Source organism: Phalacrocorax carbo, chromosome 8 (genome assembly GCF_963921805.1).
Source record: "Phalacrocorax carbo chromosome 8, bPhaCar2.1, whole genome shotgun sequence".
NCBI lineage: Eukaryota > Metazoa > Chordata > Aves > Suliformes > Phalacrocoracidae > Phalacrocorax > Phalacrocorax carbo.
Window position 1 is genome coordinate 24,578,541 of NC_087520.1, and position 19,588 is coordinate 24,598,128.

The 19,588-nt window shown below is 43.8% G+C and overlaps 2 protein-coding genes across 5 annotated transcripts in view; both read right to left on the reverse strand.

Annotated features, from left to right (window-relative positions):
- PDPR (pyruvate dehydrogenase phosphatase regulatory subunit) overlaps positions 1-11,570 on the reverse strand; it is a 28,052-nt gene extending 16,482 nt beyond the window's left edge. Inside the window, exons 1-10 of one of the 4 annotated variants that reach the window (XM_064459245.1) lie at positions 11,206-11,535; positions 10,622-10,727; positions 10,285-10,547; positions 7,802-7,935; positions 6,765-6,846; positions 6,508-6,671; positions 5,392-5,513; positions 4,409-4,526; positions 2,922-3,071; positions 2-194 (exon numbers count right to left, since the gene is read on the reverse strand). In XM_064459245.1, the coding sequence (XP_064315315.1) occupies positions 2-194; positions 2,922-3,071; positions 4,409-4,526; positions 5,392-5,513; positions 6,508-6,671; positions 6,765-6,846; positions 7,802-7,935; positions 10,285-10,511 (1,190 nt within the window). In that variant the 5' untranslated portion in view covers positions 10,512-10,547; positions 10,622-10,727; positions 11,206-11,535. Of the gene's footprint in view, position 1; positions 195-2,921; positions 3,072-4,408; positions 4,527-5,391; positions 5,514-6,507; positions 6,672-6,764; positions 6,847-7,801; positions 7,936-10,284; positions 10,585-10,621; positions 10,728-11,205 lie in introns of all 4 variants that reach the window. The other 3 variants (XM_064459243.1, XM_064459244.1, XM_064459242.1) reach the window with 3 other exon arrangements.
- Positions 11,571-11,681: 111 nt separating this feature from the next.
- Positions 11,682-19,588, reverse strand: part of GLG1 (golgi glycoprotein 1) — an 89,888-nt gene continuing 81,981 nt past the window's right edge. The window contains exons 24-26 of the mRNA XM_064459246.1: positions 19,411-19,531; positions 17,458-17,564; positions 11,682-17,007 (exon numbers count right to left, since the gene is read on the reverse strand). Of these exons, the coding sequence (XP_064315316.1) occupies positions 16,840-17,007; positions 17,458-17,564; positions 19,411-19,531 (396 nt within the window). The 3' untranslated portion in view covers positions 11,682-16,839. The remainder of the gene's footprint in view (positions 17,008-17,457; positions 17,565-19,410; positions 19,532-19,588) is intronic.

The window sequence follows — 19,588 nt, forward strand, 5'->3', positions numbered from 1 at the left end:
CTTGCCTGCTCCCCCACCATATGAGATACCAGCTGAGTTCATGCCAGCCAGGACAAAGTAGCCCCGTAATGTGGGCGACTCTCCCATGATGCACCGCATATCTGGCGTGAAAGACTCTGGGCAATTCACTAACTGCATGATCTGCAGAGCCTCCAAATCTGGCATCCTGCGCAGAAGGGCACTCAGAAGTGGCTCTAGGACACAAGACAAACAGAAAAAGACAAAAAAGTCACAGCCTCCAGTCTTGACACATTTCAGCTACTTTACCTTCAAACTGGACAGCACAACAGAGGCATGCTGTTATCTGAACAGATGGAAACCACTTCCATGTTTTGACACAGTCACAGGATAAACCATTTACCTGCTGGAATCAGACTACTCGAAACAGATCACACAGCATACCATAAAAGCAGCCATACCTATCCAGAACAAGAGCCCAGTATTGTTCTCAACAGTGCAAGGGTGTGTTCAGTTTTGTTAGGAAAAACAATAGGAACAGACATCAAGCAGCTACCTAGCAAGGAATAAGAACAGGCAAATTTATGAGATGCTTTTCCCACGCATTCTGCCAGCCTCTGCTCACCATCAGCTCAGAGGATTTCCTAAAAACCTGGTATGTTTCTCCATTTCTCTTTTAAGTACTTGACCAGTCTCCCCCAACTAATGGAAACATCCTACAGATGCTGACAAGGAGTTCCACATGTTTAGTATTTGTTGTATGAGGAATCAACTTCTTTTGTTTTGAAATTCACACTCAATTAACTTTTTTTGATGCCTCCCAGTTGGCACAATAGAAGAGACAGTGAACAGGAGATCCCCATCTATCCCCAATTTCATAGAACTCTGTTTATTTCCCTTCTGTCTCCTCTTTTTCCCAGCCCACTCAGTCATTTCTCGCTTGGAAACTGTTCCAAGCTTTGATCAGCCTCTTGCTGCTCTTTCACCAGGTCTTCTCCAGTCATATGATACCCTCCAGACATAGGCAGCCTAGAACAACAAATAGTATCTAGCAAACCAAGGAGTCAGTGTTGCATAAAGATTCTGTTTTCTGCTCCTTTCCTACTAATTCCTAACTTGTCTTTTGCTTTCACTGCTACTGAGCTGATGGCTTCACAGAACTAATACAACCCCAAGGTCACTTCAAACCCCATCATTCTGTATGGTGAAAATAAGACCACCCCCATGCACTTGTGTCACTTCACATTTATCCTCATTGAATTTCCTTGCCACTTCATTGCCCAGTCCCACTGGAAAGGTCCTTCGGCAATTCTTCATAGTCTGACATTTGAGAACCTTAATAAAGGGATAAGCTAGCTACTTTGCTTTTCTTGTACAGAAGTTACCTCTGCCTAGTACTCCAGATAAAAGCCCTCAAGATTCAGCACTAATAGCACTCCTTGGCTTTACACACAAGCAGTAAGATAATCAGATTTCACACTACCTAAGAAGTTACCAACAGAAACAGTCTTTCTGACCTGCTCTTTTTCTTCCCTATCTCATGTATCAGAATTCCAGAGTGAGATCACGTAGATTTTTTTTTCTTATCGATCAAAAGAGGGATCAGTGTTAGATTTGTTCTCATATCCAGACCAACATTTAAGCTACTGTACAGGCTATTTTAAAATCAAAAGGTGTTCCAGTAAAAGAGATCAAAGCAGCAACGCAAGAGCTCAAACCGCAGGAACTGCAACCCTAGAAAAGGATCAAATATTGGCTGAGTAAGCTCTGACTCTGCCTAACTGTTCGGTATGTTTGAACTGATAAAAGGGTAATACTGGAACGCAGCATGCAGTTGCTTCTGAAGCCTGGACAATTTGTGGGTGCCAGCAAGCAGCGCCTTTTCATTTCAGCAGTACCTAGAAAACCGAAAAGGAAGTGGGTGCAGAGCTCAAGCAACTCATCAGTGAGCCTAATATCTTCAAGCAAGACTGTAGGCATCTGTAGATCTAAAAAACATTAGCATATGCCAGCACAAAACCGCACCTCATCTGGGCTCCAGCCCCCAGAGTTTGAACTTTTCTGGTACCAATACGCTGACAGAAATGAAAGTAAGATTAATCAATTTAACCTGGGGAGTAGCTGGAAGAACATACTGCCACTGTAGAAATCAGTGAAAATCCATCCGTGCCTTCAGTCACATACAGAGGCATGCGCATTCACAAGGGATGCAAAGAGCTCTGACACAAGGGGAAACTGGATCCTGAAAAAAGGCAGATCCAAAGATGAGAGGGCACACATGGTCTTACTTACCAGGCATAAAAGGGGGGGGGGGGGGAAGAAGGGACTCAGACCATGCTATGTTCTTTCCTACAGGAAGTGCCCTCCATGTAAAAGTACATACAGAATATAAAAATAGAATCAAATAAAATGGGAAGAGAACATTTAGAATATAATAAACCACCACTGTCAATGGTGGGATGAAGTCTGAGAAGCAACAATACCAAGTTCTGTCCACAGAGCAACTGCCACCGATGGAAGCATACTTGGCAGTCACTGCTGAAGCAAGCTGCAGAAACAAAATACCTTGGATACATGGCAGGTCAACAGTGGTGACCTACAGCATCACAAGAGGAGCAGCATGTGGCACTGACAGTCAAAAATCAAATGAAATGGAAGAACAGCACTGGAAAGTTTATGTAGTACCCCGCTGCACTAGAGGAAATTCATATATGCTGAGGGTTAGCAGGTGTTTTTAAACACTACACAGATATCAGTGTAGTCATTGGCGAAGGCATTTTACACAAATTACTGACAAATGAAAAGATTAATGAATTTGAGAGAATGTTCATCTTTCCCACACCTTTCAGGTAAAGACAGACACATGCTAGCTGGTCAACAACAGCCTGCATTGTTGCAAACTCTGCCTTCTGCCGAAGTCATGTGTTTTTCGCTGCTGTGGGAATCTTTCCTCCCTAACATACCAAAATGATCCCAGTCTTCTTGAAGATTCTGGATCTCCAGCTGGTTCCGTCCCTCCGTGAAGAGAGGTTTGGGGTTTTTCTCAAAGCCTCCAGAGAGGATGCCACCTTGCCAGTTGCGTATGTAGATCCTGCCATCTGGGTCTACAATAGCTGCAGAGGAAAGAAAAGAGGTGGGAAGGGAACTGAGATAAGGGATAGCTATCAAAGGTTGTCGTTCCACAAACACCAATGATGGAGTCTGGTGACAGGCTGGGCCAAGCTAGCGGCCCACTGACATGAGAAGGGACACGCTCAGTCCCCCAGCCCCACACCTTCACACCACTCTGGTTCTCACATGACACCTTGGTAAGCCAGTTTAGGTTACTAAATCAGCGTTAACTCCCACCACAACCACGCATGTTAAATTTTGAGCAGCATGGTAAACTGAATTGAACCTGAAGAACACCCAAGTCGGCAGGACAGTGTTACCAGGAGCGGGAGGACACAACAGGGAGTCAGATCCCATGTGTCACTGATAAGCTATTATACTGACAGTTCCACTGGAACTGCGCCCAAGACCAGATCTTCAACCAAGAGATGTCCTGCCCTCACCCTTTTTCTCTTCCTATATTAAGAACTGTTAATTTTAATGGGGATAGATCACTGATTCAGTTTGCTGCAGGCCACTGGTACAAAGAAGGTGGGCAGCACTGCAGTGAGGACAAGGAGTCAGGTCTGGATTGCTTCTTCCAGTGGTAGTGTCGACTTGAAGCATTTGCGATACTCCACCTGGCATGTTCCACAGCAATTTTTCCCACGTACAGAAAAGCTGTGAATATATATATATTCAGTAGAGTAGAAATGAAGCACTCGGGGACCCTGGTCAGAGCTGAATTCCCTGGATAGTATATACAATACTCTCTAGAGGCAGAAACTCTTGCTAAAGACAGAGTAAATAAGCAAAGCTTTCTAACTTCCCAACCACAGTTTTCAAACACAAGGGCTTTTCTTCAAGAGATCCAAAAACCAGAACATGGGGGAGGAGCAATTACCTCAAGTGCTTTGGTTGCCCCTACAGCTCATAGACATGTAAATGCCATTGTAAAGCCTTAGCTTCAGTTGGAGAAAAGGAATAGATGGGCCATTTGGGGACAGCAGCCTGCAAGGAAAACACAGTGCCAAGGCTAGCACCCTCTCCAGCCCACAAATGCAAAAATTCAAATCTCAGACACACCTGGCAGTCAAGCTAGAGTCAAGGTCATTCTCCTGCTAAAATGACCAACTCTGAAAATCCACCTCTGTAGCAAAAGCCTTCCCAAGAACAAGGAAAGAGATTCTACCACTGAAAGAGGATATACAGAGCTATTCAGCTAGAATGTACTTCACAAACCCAAACAAGCTGAGAACTGACAGCCCTTAGCTGGCCTTTATGTCATAAACCATTCGTCACCTTGGAAAGGCAGATATAATTCACCAAGAAAAGTGAGGTAGAGCTGAAGAATCCTTACTTGGTAAGTTGCTTGCCAGAGGTTCCTTCAAAGGATGTGTCAGGAGGTAGAAGTGTTCACAGGCATGGAGTGGGATATTGACTGGTTCCTCCCCAGAGTGGCCCAACTCATAGGCCCACTGAAATAAAAAAGTGCATGTTAGAATGCAAAAGAAGGAAACTAATTCCAATTTAAAAAACACAAAAGGCAGGGCAAAAGCACACCTCCTCTCTGTGGGTTTGCTTTCATAAAAGGCCAAATAAGATTTGGTTTAGTCCCCTAAATCTTAAACAGACACACTTTTTTTTCTCTTTGCTTAGAATTTGAACTGTTCAGGATAAAGACTGTTCTTCTGTTCCTTACATAAGATCTACAAAAGTGGGGCCCTGATTCAAGACTAAGATCTATCAAGTTACAATAAAAAAGCTTATTTTGCTTTTTTACACCAAAGTTAACACTAGGCTCAGCCTCTAGAAGCAGAATAGTCAGGATTTGGGTGCCTGTACTGCTAAGACCCCAAACTAACAAGACAGCCAGCTGCAAGCCAAGAAACAGCAATTGTCAGATGAATTTTCAGACTGGAGAAGACATGACACTAAGGAAAACAACAACAAAAAAAGAACTTTCAGTGTGTGTGAGAAAGAGGGAGAGAAGCGTAGAGACAGACTTCACTGTCTCACTGACAGCTGAAGCAAAATCCTTCCTGTCAGAAGGGCGCACCCCCCAGGACAGAGACCATGGGCAGCGCTGTACCAACAAGCTGCGGGGTGCTCCTCAGCAGGTTAATGTCCAGTCTTTGGTGCCAAGCAAAGAGCAAGCACTGCTTTCTTCCTTCTCACCCCTGCTGAATAACTTGACTTGGATCTACTCAAGTAAACCAAGCCAAAGCATAAACCATTAAAAAAAAAAAAAAGAAAGAAAACAGAAAACAAAAAAAAAAAGCCCTGAGGAAAGTGCAAGTGTTCTTAACCAAAGGAAAATAGAAAAAATTTTAATAATTCAACCTGGCCAGCACAGTTAACGAAGTACTGGCATTGAATCTGTCCTCTGTCGGTCTCGACTCCAGTCACATGACCCTTCTGGACTAAGACATGACTGACACTCGTCCGTTCATGAATCTGGACACCTGAAGAGGACATAAGGAAGTCAGTACACCACAAGCCTTCTTCCTCATGTGTCAGGCTGCTAACGTGAAACCCTTAAACTCAGCCTAAATGCTTATTTTCTCTTTAAGACAAAATTTCTCTTCTCAGCCCAGTAATTCTTAATCAAAACCCTGTTATTTGTAAAATGCCGTGCATACAATTTGTGCATAATTAAAAGGCTAAGACTGAGGAGTTACAATACTTTTTCCATGTGACAATCTGGGTGATAAATACGTCCTAGTATCAACAACGTGAAAAAAAAAAAAGACTTTCAGCTATGGCTTTCTTTCCATTACAACTCCTTTATGCAACAAAGTCTGTAGTTTCAGATGGCGAGACTGGTTCTTTTAAGTGAAATCAGTCATTTTGTGAAAAAAACAATTAACAGTATGCAAAAAAAGCTGAACTAAAAGAAACTGAGAGACATCCTCCTAAGTAGCTTCTTCCAATCTGATAGATTTTCATCATTAATGAGCTTCACCTCTGTTACCATATCTAACCCTTCTCCCAATTTTAGACTACTCCAAATTTGCCAAAGTGCTGGGCAAACAGCATTTATTACTACGCTTCCGAACCCACTTCCAAAGCATATGCACCCAATGAAATGTCCCACCTTTTCATTTGTAGGTAATCAAAACTCTTTTGATGTGGAATTTTGAGTCAGGTCCTATGAAGGCTTGTTTTTACGGTAAAAGAGTGTGTGCTTATTCAGAGAAATAGATAACCAGTAAGGACCCCAAACTGGTGCTTGATCTATTGCAGCAGATCTGTAAGGATTCAGTAGGTTAAAAAAAACTCAGCCTGTTTTTTGAGAAAAAGTGGATTTTAAAGATTCTGAACCTTACAGAAATAAGCAAGTTCTGGTCTTGAGTGCTCAGTTAGAATACCAAAGGAGATGCAGAACATAATTTTCTTTTATGGCAAGAAGATAACTACCATGCAGGAAAGCACTATGTAGATAAAAAAACCTCATACCATTCCGTGAGGCAGCAGTTGCCAGAGCCAGACTCACATTGGCAGATGTCACGAGTGCATCTTCTGGCACATACATGGCCCCCACAAGGTCATGGATGTTGATCAGTGGGTGGAGCTGTGCCACTTGCTTTGGGGTGATAATTTCACAAGGTATCCCCATTACACTGCCACAGAGCATAAGAAAAAAACGCTGCCATTAGCCTTGCAGGAGAGCTGGTGCAAACTTCAGATCAGTTTTATTTCCTGGTTATACGTACCTCAGTGATGAAGCAATGCGTTTCAGAGAGATGAGTCGATCTTGAGTCTGAGCCAGTGAAATAGAGCCTGTCTTTGTGTACCCTATGACAATGAACAAAGTCAAGTCAGATTTGGACAGGATCTTGAATTCCATTTAATCTCATACCTACTTCTTTAATATAATTGCTTCCACTACTCAGGACCCTGGAAATCCCAGATCCCCAAGTAACTTTAAACACTTACCAGCTAGTATTCAAAATTGCCCTAGTCAACTTTTCAAAAAAGCAATTTAATTTTGACTTGTGTTCTAACTCTACTACATTTACTCATGTTTATAAAAAAAATTTAAACCCCACATGTGGTACGTATTAAAAGACAGAGAGGTTACTGGCAAAACAGTGATCTAATAACTACGCAGAATAAAACCTCAACAACTCAACACAGACATTTTGTGACTCTACCACCTGCAACAGATTAACACTAATCTTAATTACGGGCACAATTATTAACCTCTGTCAAGTCTGATCTATAATACAAGTCCTTGTAAGCAGAAAACTTTCAGCGACCAAGTTCTTATCAGGTACATGCCTGAGCATTTTGGAGGGAGAGGGAGAATTTCAACACAATGTTTTCTTGTTATTTCCAGGGTGAGACTAGAGTAAGATATCTTGCTTTGCATATGTGTTAGTGCTTCTCCTAATCTTCTTCTCTTTTTGAGGAGTGAATTGGTGCAGAAAATGGGCCATTTGCTCCAGTCATTGCAATAGACTTTTTAGTGTCTTTGTGAAAATTCACCTATGTTTGCCCAAGTTACGGACAACATAAAAAACAATCACAGTTTGCAGGTAGTCTGCCTTTGGTTTGCCCACCTGGCACCCTTCTTCCCACTCTTCTGGTTACATTAGTAACATCCCTTTGCACCTGAACCAGTCCAAATGTCTTGTTTTTGAACAGGAACCAACAACTCTTAAGACACTGTAGAATTACATTCACTGTTCCAGGTCAATACTTGGATTCAGTTTCCCACAGATTGCTCAGTGATTACACTTTTAAGTACCTGTTTTTACTCCCGTCTCTTGTTCCAGTTGCTGGTAGAGCTTGTTTGAATAGTCTGCCATCTTCAGCTCTAGGGACACGTGCCTGGCTGTGCTCACGATGCCAGCACAGAAGCGAGTGGTACCAGCAGCCAACCTGCCAGAGAAGTTGCAAATGAGGCCTCACCAGGCTGACAGGTGGAGAGGCAAGCACCGCCCCTCAGGCTGCTTCAGCAGCGCCACCGACAGCACAAACCAGACACCAACCTCTCCCCCAAACACATTAGGCAAAAAGCTGCAAGATGGATGATGCGGGAATAATGCAGCCTCTAGAATGCTTTTCCTTCAGCTCACTTTTGAAATGCATTGTATTCCAAAACCCTTTCTCTCTAACTGGTCCTAAACACTGCACAATTTTTCAAAGAAAGTGCTTTACAAAAAACTACTGTATGCTTAAGTTGACCTGCCTACCCGATTCTTTCTCCAAAGCAGGATTTCCCTCAAATGAAAATTAACTTGGATTTCAGCCTTGAGTCTTCACAGTTTACAGTAAGAACAAGTCCCTCTCACTGTGCAGCAACTGCCATAGATAGGTACACATATTTCCTGTCTTTAAATCACTTTCCATCTAGCTATTTGGTGAAGGGCTGCTGTAGAGGTAGAAACCTATTAAAAACTCCCTGCAGCACAGACAGGTGAAGACAAGACAATTAGATTTAAGCATCTCTCTCGCATCCACGTACTTTTTAGTCATCTTTCCTGCTGCTAAAGCAATCCTGCCTTTTTCCACCTGCCTATGCAAGCCTTGGACAAGACTGCTTTTGGCCTAGTGCATCTATATTCTCTCAGAAATTCAACCTAAGAATCAGCTGAGCAAGGTATGGTATTTGCTACGTCCCTCCTCAGTCACAACGGAAATAGCGGAAGCATGGTCTCACCATGCTGTGCTTCACATAAGATGTTTCTGCTAATGCAATATTATTTTTGCTTGGGACACACATGGATTGAGCTTGTACAGCGCCTAACTTGATGAAGATCTGTAACCAGGTATTCATACCCCACTCCAGGCTTGTAACAATTATGTTTCCTGAGAAATTAAGCCCAGCAGCTAATTTCACTTGGAAGGACACTGTTTCCAAGGTCTCAGATGAGAAAAGTTCCTCTCTTTGCAACTACAATGAACTTGATACTACCTGCTTCCCAGCCAGGCAAAGTCAAGGAGTGACAGCCAATTATTCCTGAAGGCAGCAAGAGGTGTGAAGCTCTAAGCTAGACAGTAAATATTCTCAGTCCGGCACCTATTTAGAGCATTAGAAGCTGCTGTGATAAACACCTCTTCAAACCCCCCAAAGTCTCAGCAGTGTCTCATACCCAAGGTCCCCAAATTGCTCAATGAAAACACCATGAATCCACCTCTGAAACAGAAATCTAAACAAGAGGTATGCGCTGCACAGGCAACTTTCAACAGGATCTATGTACTCTGCCGCAGACACCATATCCAACTCACTGAGGAGCATGCAGAGACTTGTATTCAGCCAAACTGCAACAGCCTTACCCTTTTTACAGATAGGCACTAAACCCTACAACAGACAAACCAGATAATCCAAGCCTTTGACCAGCTTACAGGGTGATGTTTTAGTGATGTCTGCTTATAACCTCCCCATCTCCTGCAATCTCTTTTGAGCTTTGCCAGTGGTGTAAGGCTTTATATGTATCATGTCCCACTCCTAGAGATGGTCAAGAGGGACCAGATGATTTACACAAATTTTTAGTTCTCTTAAAACAGTCCACCTTTGCCAGCTACCTTGTGTTTTACATGATTACCAGCGATTACGCCAGAGCAGATGGATATCTCCTGAAGGAACTGTGGTCCATGGAAAACCCATCCCAGAGCAGAGTTCTGATGGGAACTGCAGCCCATAGAAGACCCACACTGGAGCCCAGCACTGATCACACCCCCACCATTCACCACCTGCGCTCCCTGGGGCAGAGCGGGTAGGGCAGAAGACCCTGGAGTGCAGGAGTGAAGTTGAGCATGGGAGAGGAAAGGTGGTGTTTTAACGTTTAGTTTTAATTTCTGACTACCTAAATCTACTCTAACTGGCATGAAATAAAGTAATTCTTAAATTATTTTAAATTAATTCTCACAAAGGCAAGTCTGTTTTGCCCAGGGCAGTAACTGATAAGCAATCTCCATGCCTTTATCTTGATCCACAAGCTTTCTCAGCCTACTTTCTCCCTGTCTTGCTGAGGAGGGAAAGTGAATAGCTGTATGGCAGTCTGTCCCTTAACCAAGGCTAACCCACCACAATCGCACAAGGGATACCCTTCACCTTGCAGGTCTGCCCTGTGCTTGGGTAGAAGTCGTAAGTGTCGCTACTGATGTTGAGTATAACTTTATTCCATGGGTCCAAGTCCAGGTGAAGATGTAGAAATAAGACGGTACAGCAGATGCTGCTATGCACAGAAGTCCTGTTTCTTTGGTTTCGTTACCAGAAATCCTTACCTGCCCTGTTCAAGTAAGACTATATCCTTCCAACCCATCTTGGAAAGGTGATATGCCACGGAGGTGCCCATGATTCCACCACCACAGATGACAACCTGCGCCTGTGCTGGCAAGGAAACCAGGTGAGGTTCTGCCGTGCTTGAGGCACTTCGCCGGGAGCTGGTCATTCTTCTCCATTTTGGCTTAGCCGCCCGCCACCGGACATCCGACAGCAATCGGAGAAACATCCCAGCAGTTATTTGTCAGTTTTCTGAAAACACCACCTAGATGTGTGCAGATGTTAACTCAGTACCACTCCTTCTAGGAAGGAAAAGACAAGAATCATGTTACCACTTACCTTATTATATACAAGGCTGGCAGTGGCAAACATCACATGGTGCATTGCGTATGAGTGGACACAGGAAAGCCAATGAGTAATCAAACAGGAGAGCAGTTATTCAGTCCTGAAACAACGGTCTTGCTATTAAGATTTAAACTTAGATCATATAACGGTTACAGACTGTTACACCGCCGTTTCTGATGGCAGTGTAACTTGACAACGAGCAAAGAACCAGAGGAAAGCTGGAGTAGAATGGCAAGAATGCTCTCACACTGACAACAGGTAGATTAGAGAATGCCAGCAGGTACAGGACACGCTCTGAAATCTTTCATAAAGACTTAAGGTAACAGTGTGTAAATAAGCTTGGTTATCAATGTTGTCAGGCCTTTACCTAAAGAAGGAAACACAGCCTGCGATGAGCGCAGGCGGGATGAGGAACCAGAGGCACGTTCTCTCAACGTGTTAATTTTACTCCAGGGCGTTACCCGGGGCCCCTGGCTGCGGTCACGCCGCGCAGCAGCCCGGCCCGCGAACCAAGGCTGGAACGTGACACCGTGCCCGCGCTAAGCAGGGTACTGCCGCAGGCTCGCGGCGCCTCTTACCCGCCGCCTGCCACACGCCACAGATCCCCATCGAGCAGGGCGCCCCCCGCTCCGACCCTGAAGGAAAGGCCACCGGGGCGGGAGAAGGCCGGCACCCGGAGGCGCGGGAGCCACCGCCGCCGTAGCCTGTACTCGCCTCCGCTGGAGCTCCCGAGATCCCGAGGAGCGGGGCAGGCCCGCGGCCGGGGCAAGGGGCGGTGCCGGCGGGTGGGCCGACCCCGGCGAGTCGTAGGGTTGGGGCCGGTGGTCCCGCGGGACCGCGGGTCGGCGCCGGCTCACCTGAAGGAGCGGGAGGCCTGACTGACCTTCCGCACTTTACGGCCGCCAGCCGCGGCGCGACAGCCGCCCATACGCGCTGCGTCACCCGCCGGCCTGCCAATCCCCACCCCGGCGGGATGTGTGTGTGTGTGTGAGACAGAGCGATGCCCCGCCCCTCGTCCCGCCCCCAGGAGCCCTAGGAAATAAACTACAACAAGTAAAAACCTGCAGACTCTTTTTATTAAATTCTCCCGTTTCATCTGTACAGAAAAAAATGCACATTATGTTCAGAATCTCAGTAACATCTCAAAATTACACAGCATGAACATGTAACAAAAAAAAAGCCTAAACGAGGACCAGCCAGGGTTTATACACAGAAAGGGAAAACCATTTACAAAGAAGTGTCTCCTTAATGTCACATTTAAAAATAATAATAAAAATAAAAAAGAGACTAAGTTCAAACAGCTTCTGCCGTACAACAGGAATCAGCGGGATCTGTTTTGTATGCTGTGGGGGGAGGCTGGCTGTGCTAGGGTACCCCCTCACCTCCCCGAAAACCCAGCTCTGGCATTCCCGGTACACTTTCCAGCCCAGCGCAACCATCAGTCACAGCTCCTGACTGCTTCTGTTCAGCATGAGCAGCTACAGGTGATAGTCACATCTTTCCCTTTCCCCCACATTCAGCACCTCCCAAGGTAAGGGCTAACGCCAGTATGTCTGCTCAGTAAATACAGGGGGGCAGCAGCATGGGATTTCAGGGCACAGCAATCCACCCAGGAAGGGATCTCTTGCTTTCAGCAGCTAGGGAATGAAATTTGGGTGTTGTGGAAGGAAAAAAAATCAGCAATCTGCCTTTTGCCAGAGAGTGGCAATATGTTATTACTCCTCCCTGTCCCATGCAGGCAGCACTCGGCAATGTGACAGAGTGGGTACGATGCAGAATCCCACCCATACAGGACAAACAGCCACATCAGCTGAGGTCCTTCCCCGTATGTGTGCGATTTGGGTCCCCTCTAACCACGAGATTCCGTCAGCGGAACTGAGCTGGCAGGTCTGGCCTCCAAGCAGGGAGGCTGCACAAAGATCAGTACCTGGCAGCTGCCTTGAAGATTTTAAGCCTCCTAACTAAGAAGGTACTTTTATACAAACCAACACTACAGCTGTTTGAGTCCATGGAGCTATATTTTAAATAGGGACAGAAGTGCTAGATGAAACGTTCTGGTCTCATACCACACATGCACTCACACATACCTCAAAACTACCTTTTTTTAAACAAAATTGATAAAGGAAAAAACCTACAATCATCTTTCAACTAAATAATAAAGTTGTGTTTTAACAGAAGTCACCATCCAACTTGAACACAGTTCCTCTACAACATTATGGGATTTGAGTGATCCCTCGGGTTTGATGCATTTCTTCCCTCTGTACCCACTCGCAGTTAGTTTCTGTTCTTAAGAGACATTCACTCCTCTCCATTACTTTTCATAAACGTGCTTACTGCGGATTCTTTCAGAACAAGACTGATTCTATGAGCATGGATTTTTAAGTGTCGGATTCTGGGTGAAATGCCTACATTTTGTTACAGAATGATTTGAACTTTGTTAGGGCCCTTCTAGCCCTCTGCAGTGACACAGACATCAGGGCACTCAGCTTGCTGGACAGTACCTGAAGTGCCAGGAGTTTTGTTCTTACCCAGATGAGTGACTCCAGCAGCCTGAATGACAGAGGCAAGGCAGGAGAATCCCAAGTTGAAACTCCGTGAGAGGACTTGATTAGACCCACTTGGTAAACAATAAATAAACTTAAGGTCAACAAGAATGAACAATAGCAGGCTAGCAGGAGTGAAATAATGAGCTGCTCATCATGCAGAGTCCCCCTCACCCACGTCATCTAAACATGTGCCATCATTTAGGAAACATAACTTGTTAAACCTTGCAACAGCAGGAGGGAAACAGAGCGCTGCATGCCTTGCTAGGTCCCAGCCATCTAGCCCTTCCATACAGCCCCAGGAGCATGAGCATCACCATGTCTGGAATAAGCTCTCCATGAGAAGGTTTTGTGATGACAAGGAAAAAAACCCATCCCAACTGCATTCTGTGGAATGCAGCCTTCTCCACTGAGAGGCAAGCATCGTGAAAAGGGAAGGGTACCCTAGGTTTTGCCACACCAACACTTTTCTCTTGGCTAATCCCAGCTATTACTAGCACTCTCAATTAGATCAGAGAAGTTAAAAAGGCTTCCTCAAGTTCAAGGCAACAGCAGTGTTTTACAACCATTTCTTTCTTTCCCTGCAATGGAAAATGGTTACCTGCAGGCAAGAGGTTGTGCTGGCAACAGCACAAGCAGGTTATTTTTGGAAGAGTCCTTGTGTGAGCTTCCGTGCTTTTGAGACCTCTAGATTTATGTATATGTGAAAAGGAGAAGGATTTTTCTAAACTGGGATTGGTAGATTTCTAGTCACGAAAACAGCAAATTTCATCACTGGCAGTTGCATGACGCCCCACTTTAAAACATGAAGAGCTAACAATGCTCAGTGATAAAATGGCCTGGACCCTTTGCCAGCGTCGTACCTTTAAAAGGTGGGTCTGTGCCCTTACAGTGACAAAGGGTATCTGAGGGAATCATGCAAAAATTTATTTACATTCCTACCTTTGCTTCAGAGGGCCTCCAGACACATACCTGTAACGCCATCCCAGAGCATCCAGTGAAATCAAATTCCCAGGTGAGCCTGCTGACACAGTCAGAAACACCACCAACCATAGACTAACACCACCGTAGGCTACATATTCCTAACGCATCGCTCCAGGCACCCTTTACCTAACCCTTTTCTAAATTAAAAAGAAAAAAGAAACCATACCAGAAAGCCACCCTCAGCGCTGTAAAGAAAAAGCCACCCTCAGCGCTAAACAGGTTTTACATGCAGAACTATGGCTACAAACCTACAATTTTCACTGCAATGTCTTTTGGAATTTAGTGGAAGATGCTACTTCTAGACAATAAACCATCTTACTAGGTTTCTCAAGATAATTGGGTTACAAAATGCCGTTTCAAAAAGTCACAACAGTTTAGGAAAAGCCCTCCAATAGCAACATAATTATGCCCAATAGACATTTTGAGAAGCAGGACTTGTGCAAGCAAGAAAGGCTGCACAAAGGTCCCACTTCCCTTGCTGGCAGCTCTGTGAACATGCCCATCTCTAGAGCAGTAATTTCAGCACTCTGTCAAGTGAAACAACACACACTTATAACTGCCAAACATCTGTGGTGTTATACACCTGTGCTACCTCAAGAGACATGATCAACTGTTCCCTCTTCTGCTCCACTCTACATTGTCAGAGGGCCAGTTAAGCTCTGTTGGCACCAGGGAAGAGGGGTTAAAGAAAGAATTAAGGCTTAATTTCTGTTCTAACCACTTAACTGGAATTCTACTATGCACTATTTCTCCATTGAACCTCCATTGCCTCAGACACATTCTCTACCACTTGTGTACATACTTTGATATAAAACCAGGAAGCATTCGCAAAAGATTCACTAGCATAGTAAGTCTAAAACTATACCGCTAAGAGTTTGCTGTCCATCTTCAAAGTGGGATGAAGGTATGTTTGCAAAAACCTTCAGCTCCAGCAAAAGCTCAAAGTATTTTGTACACCATTCTGTACATGCAGCATCATGAGAATCAGCTGGTCCACACTCCAAAGTGTCTCAAATCCACCTCCACTGTTCCTCTAGAGAACAATGCGGAGAACTGGAAGCGTAAGCTCTTACCTAGCAGCGCACTAAGTGTGAAAATAAAGTTATGGTTCAAGCATCAGCCTAAGTTGGACAGTTTTAGGCACATGATTTTTGCCACAGCACATGCAGATGAACACATCTAAAAGGCAAACAAAGTATATCCTACTGTACACACTGACTCTAGTGCAGTCACTTCTAGATACCACCAGCAAACTCACCGTTTCAGCCAAAGCACATGGCTTATGACCTCCACGCCTCCTTGTACTTGACGAACAAAGGTGATGGTAAGAAGGGGCCAATTACTGGTACAGCTTTTTTAAAAACATCTTATTTGGGCTCTGGGGTATGAGTATTATGTTCTGGGAGTGTAACTATATACAGTGTGAGTGCACACACTGACAGTAACAAATGTGAAAGCTAATTCCCTTAAAGATCCAGATTTTTCTGCCTTTCATACAACACTCATCCTCCCATCCACTCCTGCTTGGCCTTCTGGACCAGCACCTGTATCCTACATCCCAGAAAACACCAGTTGCTATCCCTTATCAATTGTAGTTGCGGAAATTAAAAACACTCTCCAGTGCTACCACTCAAACCATTAAGACCCAAATAGGCCAGTTACAAACCACTGCAGTAGCCCACAGGTAACCATTTTACAGATAAAGCATGTTGAGCCTTCAGTAGCTTTCTGCATTACTGACAAAGCACCATGTTGCCAGCGTGTCAATGCCATCTGTAGATAGTTAATTCAGAAGGATAACAGTTTTGCAGCAGAGAGGTAAAATAAAAGGAGTGTTAGAATTTTACTGCATCATCGCTAATGAAAAAGTTGACTGAGTAACTGATCAGGGTACTTAATGCCTGCTGAGAGCAGCACTGTACACTACTGACAGGCTCTACATGCCTTGCATCTACACTGTGCCTTTATTATATTGAAACACAAGTTGTACAGCTCACATGAGTATTTGATCCTGGTCAGTATTTTATTCTATCTTGAGAGTGGCAGAGGAAGAGAGGGAGGACACCTTTGCAGCCAAAAAATCTACAGTAACAAAAGCAGGATATTCACTAGAAGATGACACCAGTGACTGGTGCCCTTAGGTTGTCCAAGACTGCTCTGAAGATGCTTTACATAAGATGAGCAAGATGTCCAAAACAAGGCCAACTGTGGTGTAAGATGCAATTTACCCTTTAATTTCCTGCCTCAATTTCACCCAGCCACAGAGGATGACTAGATTTCAGTATGAACCATTACCTAAATCATATAGTTGGTATGTCTTTCTTTAAAAATTTACTTTAAAACTGCTTTTACTTTAAAGCTGCAGGTCATATCAGTCTGATTTGGAAAGTGAAGGCAGTTCCAACAGTACAATAGATTTGTCTACAGGCAGGTAAACGAGAGTCTGCTAACAAAGGGGTAACAAAAGCTGCTGGCTGGGCTGCCAATGTTGCACACAAACTTTCATAGGATGAAGATGCTGTGGATGAGATCCAGGATGGGAAAACTGAGCCAACACCTGCTGCTGTTCTAATTTTTTTTTTTTTTTAATTCTCCTCTCACAAGAGGGGATGGGTAGACTATACAGAGGAGGGCTGTACAAAACTGGGCACTGGGCAGGCATTTCTTCAGCAGGCAATCCAGGCTCTACCTGTCCTTGAGCTCTCTTGTCACCCGCTTAGTGATGCGTCCACACATCAGGCCAATGAGGAAGAGTACACAGATGCCAACCGTGATTACAGACAGTATATAATTCTTGGACGGAGAGGTCATAACTTGCATGGCAAGGTCAGAAAAGCCTTCTGCTGGGGCAACCTGGAAGTGAGAAGGGAATAAATGAGCCAAGCTGGACTTTCCATACAAACTTTAGCCTTGGCATTTATGAGGTTTAGTCTCTGGTACTGCTATTGATGCCTGTCATTGTCAGGCTTGGCCTAAACCACAAACAAGTAGGCCTGCAATGATTCATCTGAAGGAACAGCTGCTCAGGAGACAGCTTTGTAATATTGCCCCAGGCCTTCTCTACAGGAGACCAGGCCCTGTGTGCGTAAAAGACAGTTTAATTCTGCACTGTTGAGGATACATCCCAGACACTGAGACAACAAGATATACAAGATGAAAAAAGGAGACCCCATTTTAATTTTTATGGGCCAAACTCAAAATCCTGAACTTTGGAGACAAGAATTTCATTACAGTTGAAGTACAAAACAAGGAAGTTGTTTACGGAGATCCTTTACATATTCATATTAACCATTACATATTCACCTTTGCAGCATAGCTCCACATTTCAATGCGATCATTAAGGCGTTTCTTGCATTCAGGCTGCAACCTCACACGCTTATCTTCCAGAGCTTCCATTAAGCATGACATTTCTGTAATGCAAAGAAGATGGTGTTACAAAACAGGAGCAGTGGCTTCAAGAACATGCTATGGAAAGGCTGCTGGAAAGGGACGCTTCAATACTACTAAAGGCTTTCTAAACAGATAGCTTTCTAAACAGACTAGCCAAGATTCATGATCAATATTGCATTTTGAAGTGCAAGGAATTTTGATTTCCAAGAAGAAATTACAGTGCATATCCCAAGATGTAATTCATGTGATTTACATGAGATTTTACAAAGTCTTATAAATTTGCATCTTCAGTGAGCTATACTCTAAATTCTGTACCACTACCCTTTAGAGAGAGTGAAGATCAAATTCAGCTCAGGAAAACACACAGTGTATCTCCTTAGGCTTCTTAGGAGTTTCTTTTGATCAACAAAATGTTTTGGAAAGGTTTAACTTCCTGGGTTTTCACAGTCCTGTGCAAAGGAAATGGGATCACAATATTCTGGGTGCCTACAGAGTGCTTTGGCTAATTCATAAGCTCTTTTATATGCTCATATGAGACACTGATAACTTTTTATACTTATACTGCCTTACTTGAATAATGCCTAATTAGATGCTTTCTGCTTTGCAGTGAAGAGTTATTTTGTTCACAGCAAAAAGCCTGCACACTTTAAACTCCAGACTTTTTAAGCACAACTGTCAGTTCAAACACTGAGGCATATCCCTCTCTAAGCTACAGACTTGTGCATACCTTCAGTGCAAACATGTCAGAACACACATCCAAAGAATTACGACAAAACAGGAATAAATAAAGGATATCCAGAATTTCAGAAAAGCATTCAGTAACCAGCATGAAAGATAATGATCGGGAAAATACTTGGCTGCTATTTTTAATGTCAAATAAACTCAGAAAGATGGCAAAGTTCAGCACTTTTTCCCCCACTACCTTCCCTTAAACAGCCATACATACTATACAGCTAGCTGACATAATAGCAGAAGAAAGTGCAAGAGTTTGACCTCAAACAGAAGAGTGGGTTAGGAAATACTTAAATAAATGGCATTTCAAGTGGTCTGAACCTGACGAACTCAGTCTTAGGGGACTTGGAAGTGTTAATGAAGTCTCAAAGCCTTTCACTGCTATGTGAACTTAGAAAATACAGTAAAGATTACCTACCCTCTGTAATACTGAAAAAGAAAAAACTGGTATATTTAAGCAGAGAAGAAAGAGAGGATCAAAGGACTTCAGTTTAATTTTGTCCGTCAAAAACTCTGAAACAAAGAAGCCAGCCATGGACAAAGACTGACATAAAGAAAGAAGGACCAAGGGAATTAACTAAGAATGAATCTTGTGAAACCAAATTGATTTGCTTCTGTAAGAGAAGCAGCTTAGTTTCAGGGAAGCTTTTGAAGCAGTCTGATATAACACTGTCATAAGTAAGCTTAGGAGCTGCATCCTGTGTGAAGCTGATACAGGGTGGGAGATAAACCTCACTGAAAGATGAGTCCACATACTTTGGTCCATGTGTATTAAGACCTTGTTTTAAACAGGATTTAACTGAGAAGGGATTTTACAGAAGGGTTACAGATCCAGTATCACACATTATTGTCAGTAATCATATGAATAATGGAATATGAAATACACTCATTAAATCTGCAGATAAGGCTGCAAGGATATTATATCAGGTTTGAAGAACTGGTCCCACCTTGGACACATGGAAAGACTTCTTGACAGACATCATCTTGTGGCACCTACCACCTCTGCAGCCATTCACCTTCATTACCCGCAAAGGACTGGTGGAAAAATCTAGTACTTAAGACAAGCTGCATTCTGTTACCAGCATTAAGGCCTAGAGGACTGAGAGGTTATACAAGTAAAGCACAAGCACTTACGGCGTCCTCTCCCTGGTGGAATAGCAGCACAGTGGTGTTTGATGTCTAGGGCACAGGCCGTGTGGAGCACTGGGTCAACAAATATATCTGCTTTGCTTTCTTTCAGCATGTTGAGCACTTCCTGGGGAGAGGGAAGTTACAAGTACATCTCAAAAAAAGGGGAGAGAACAAAACTCAT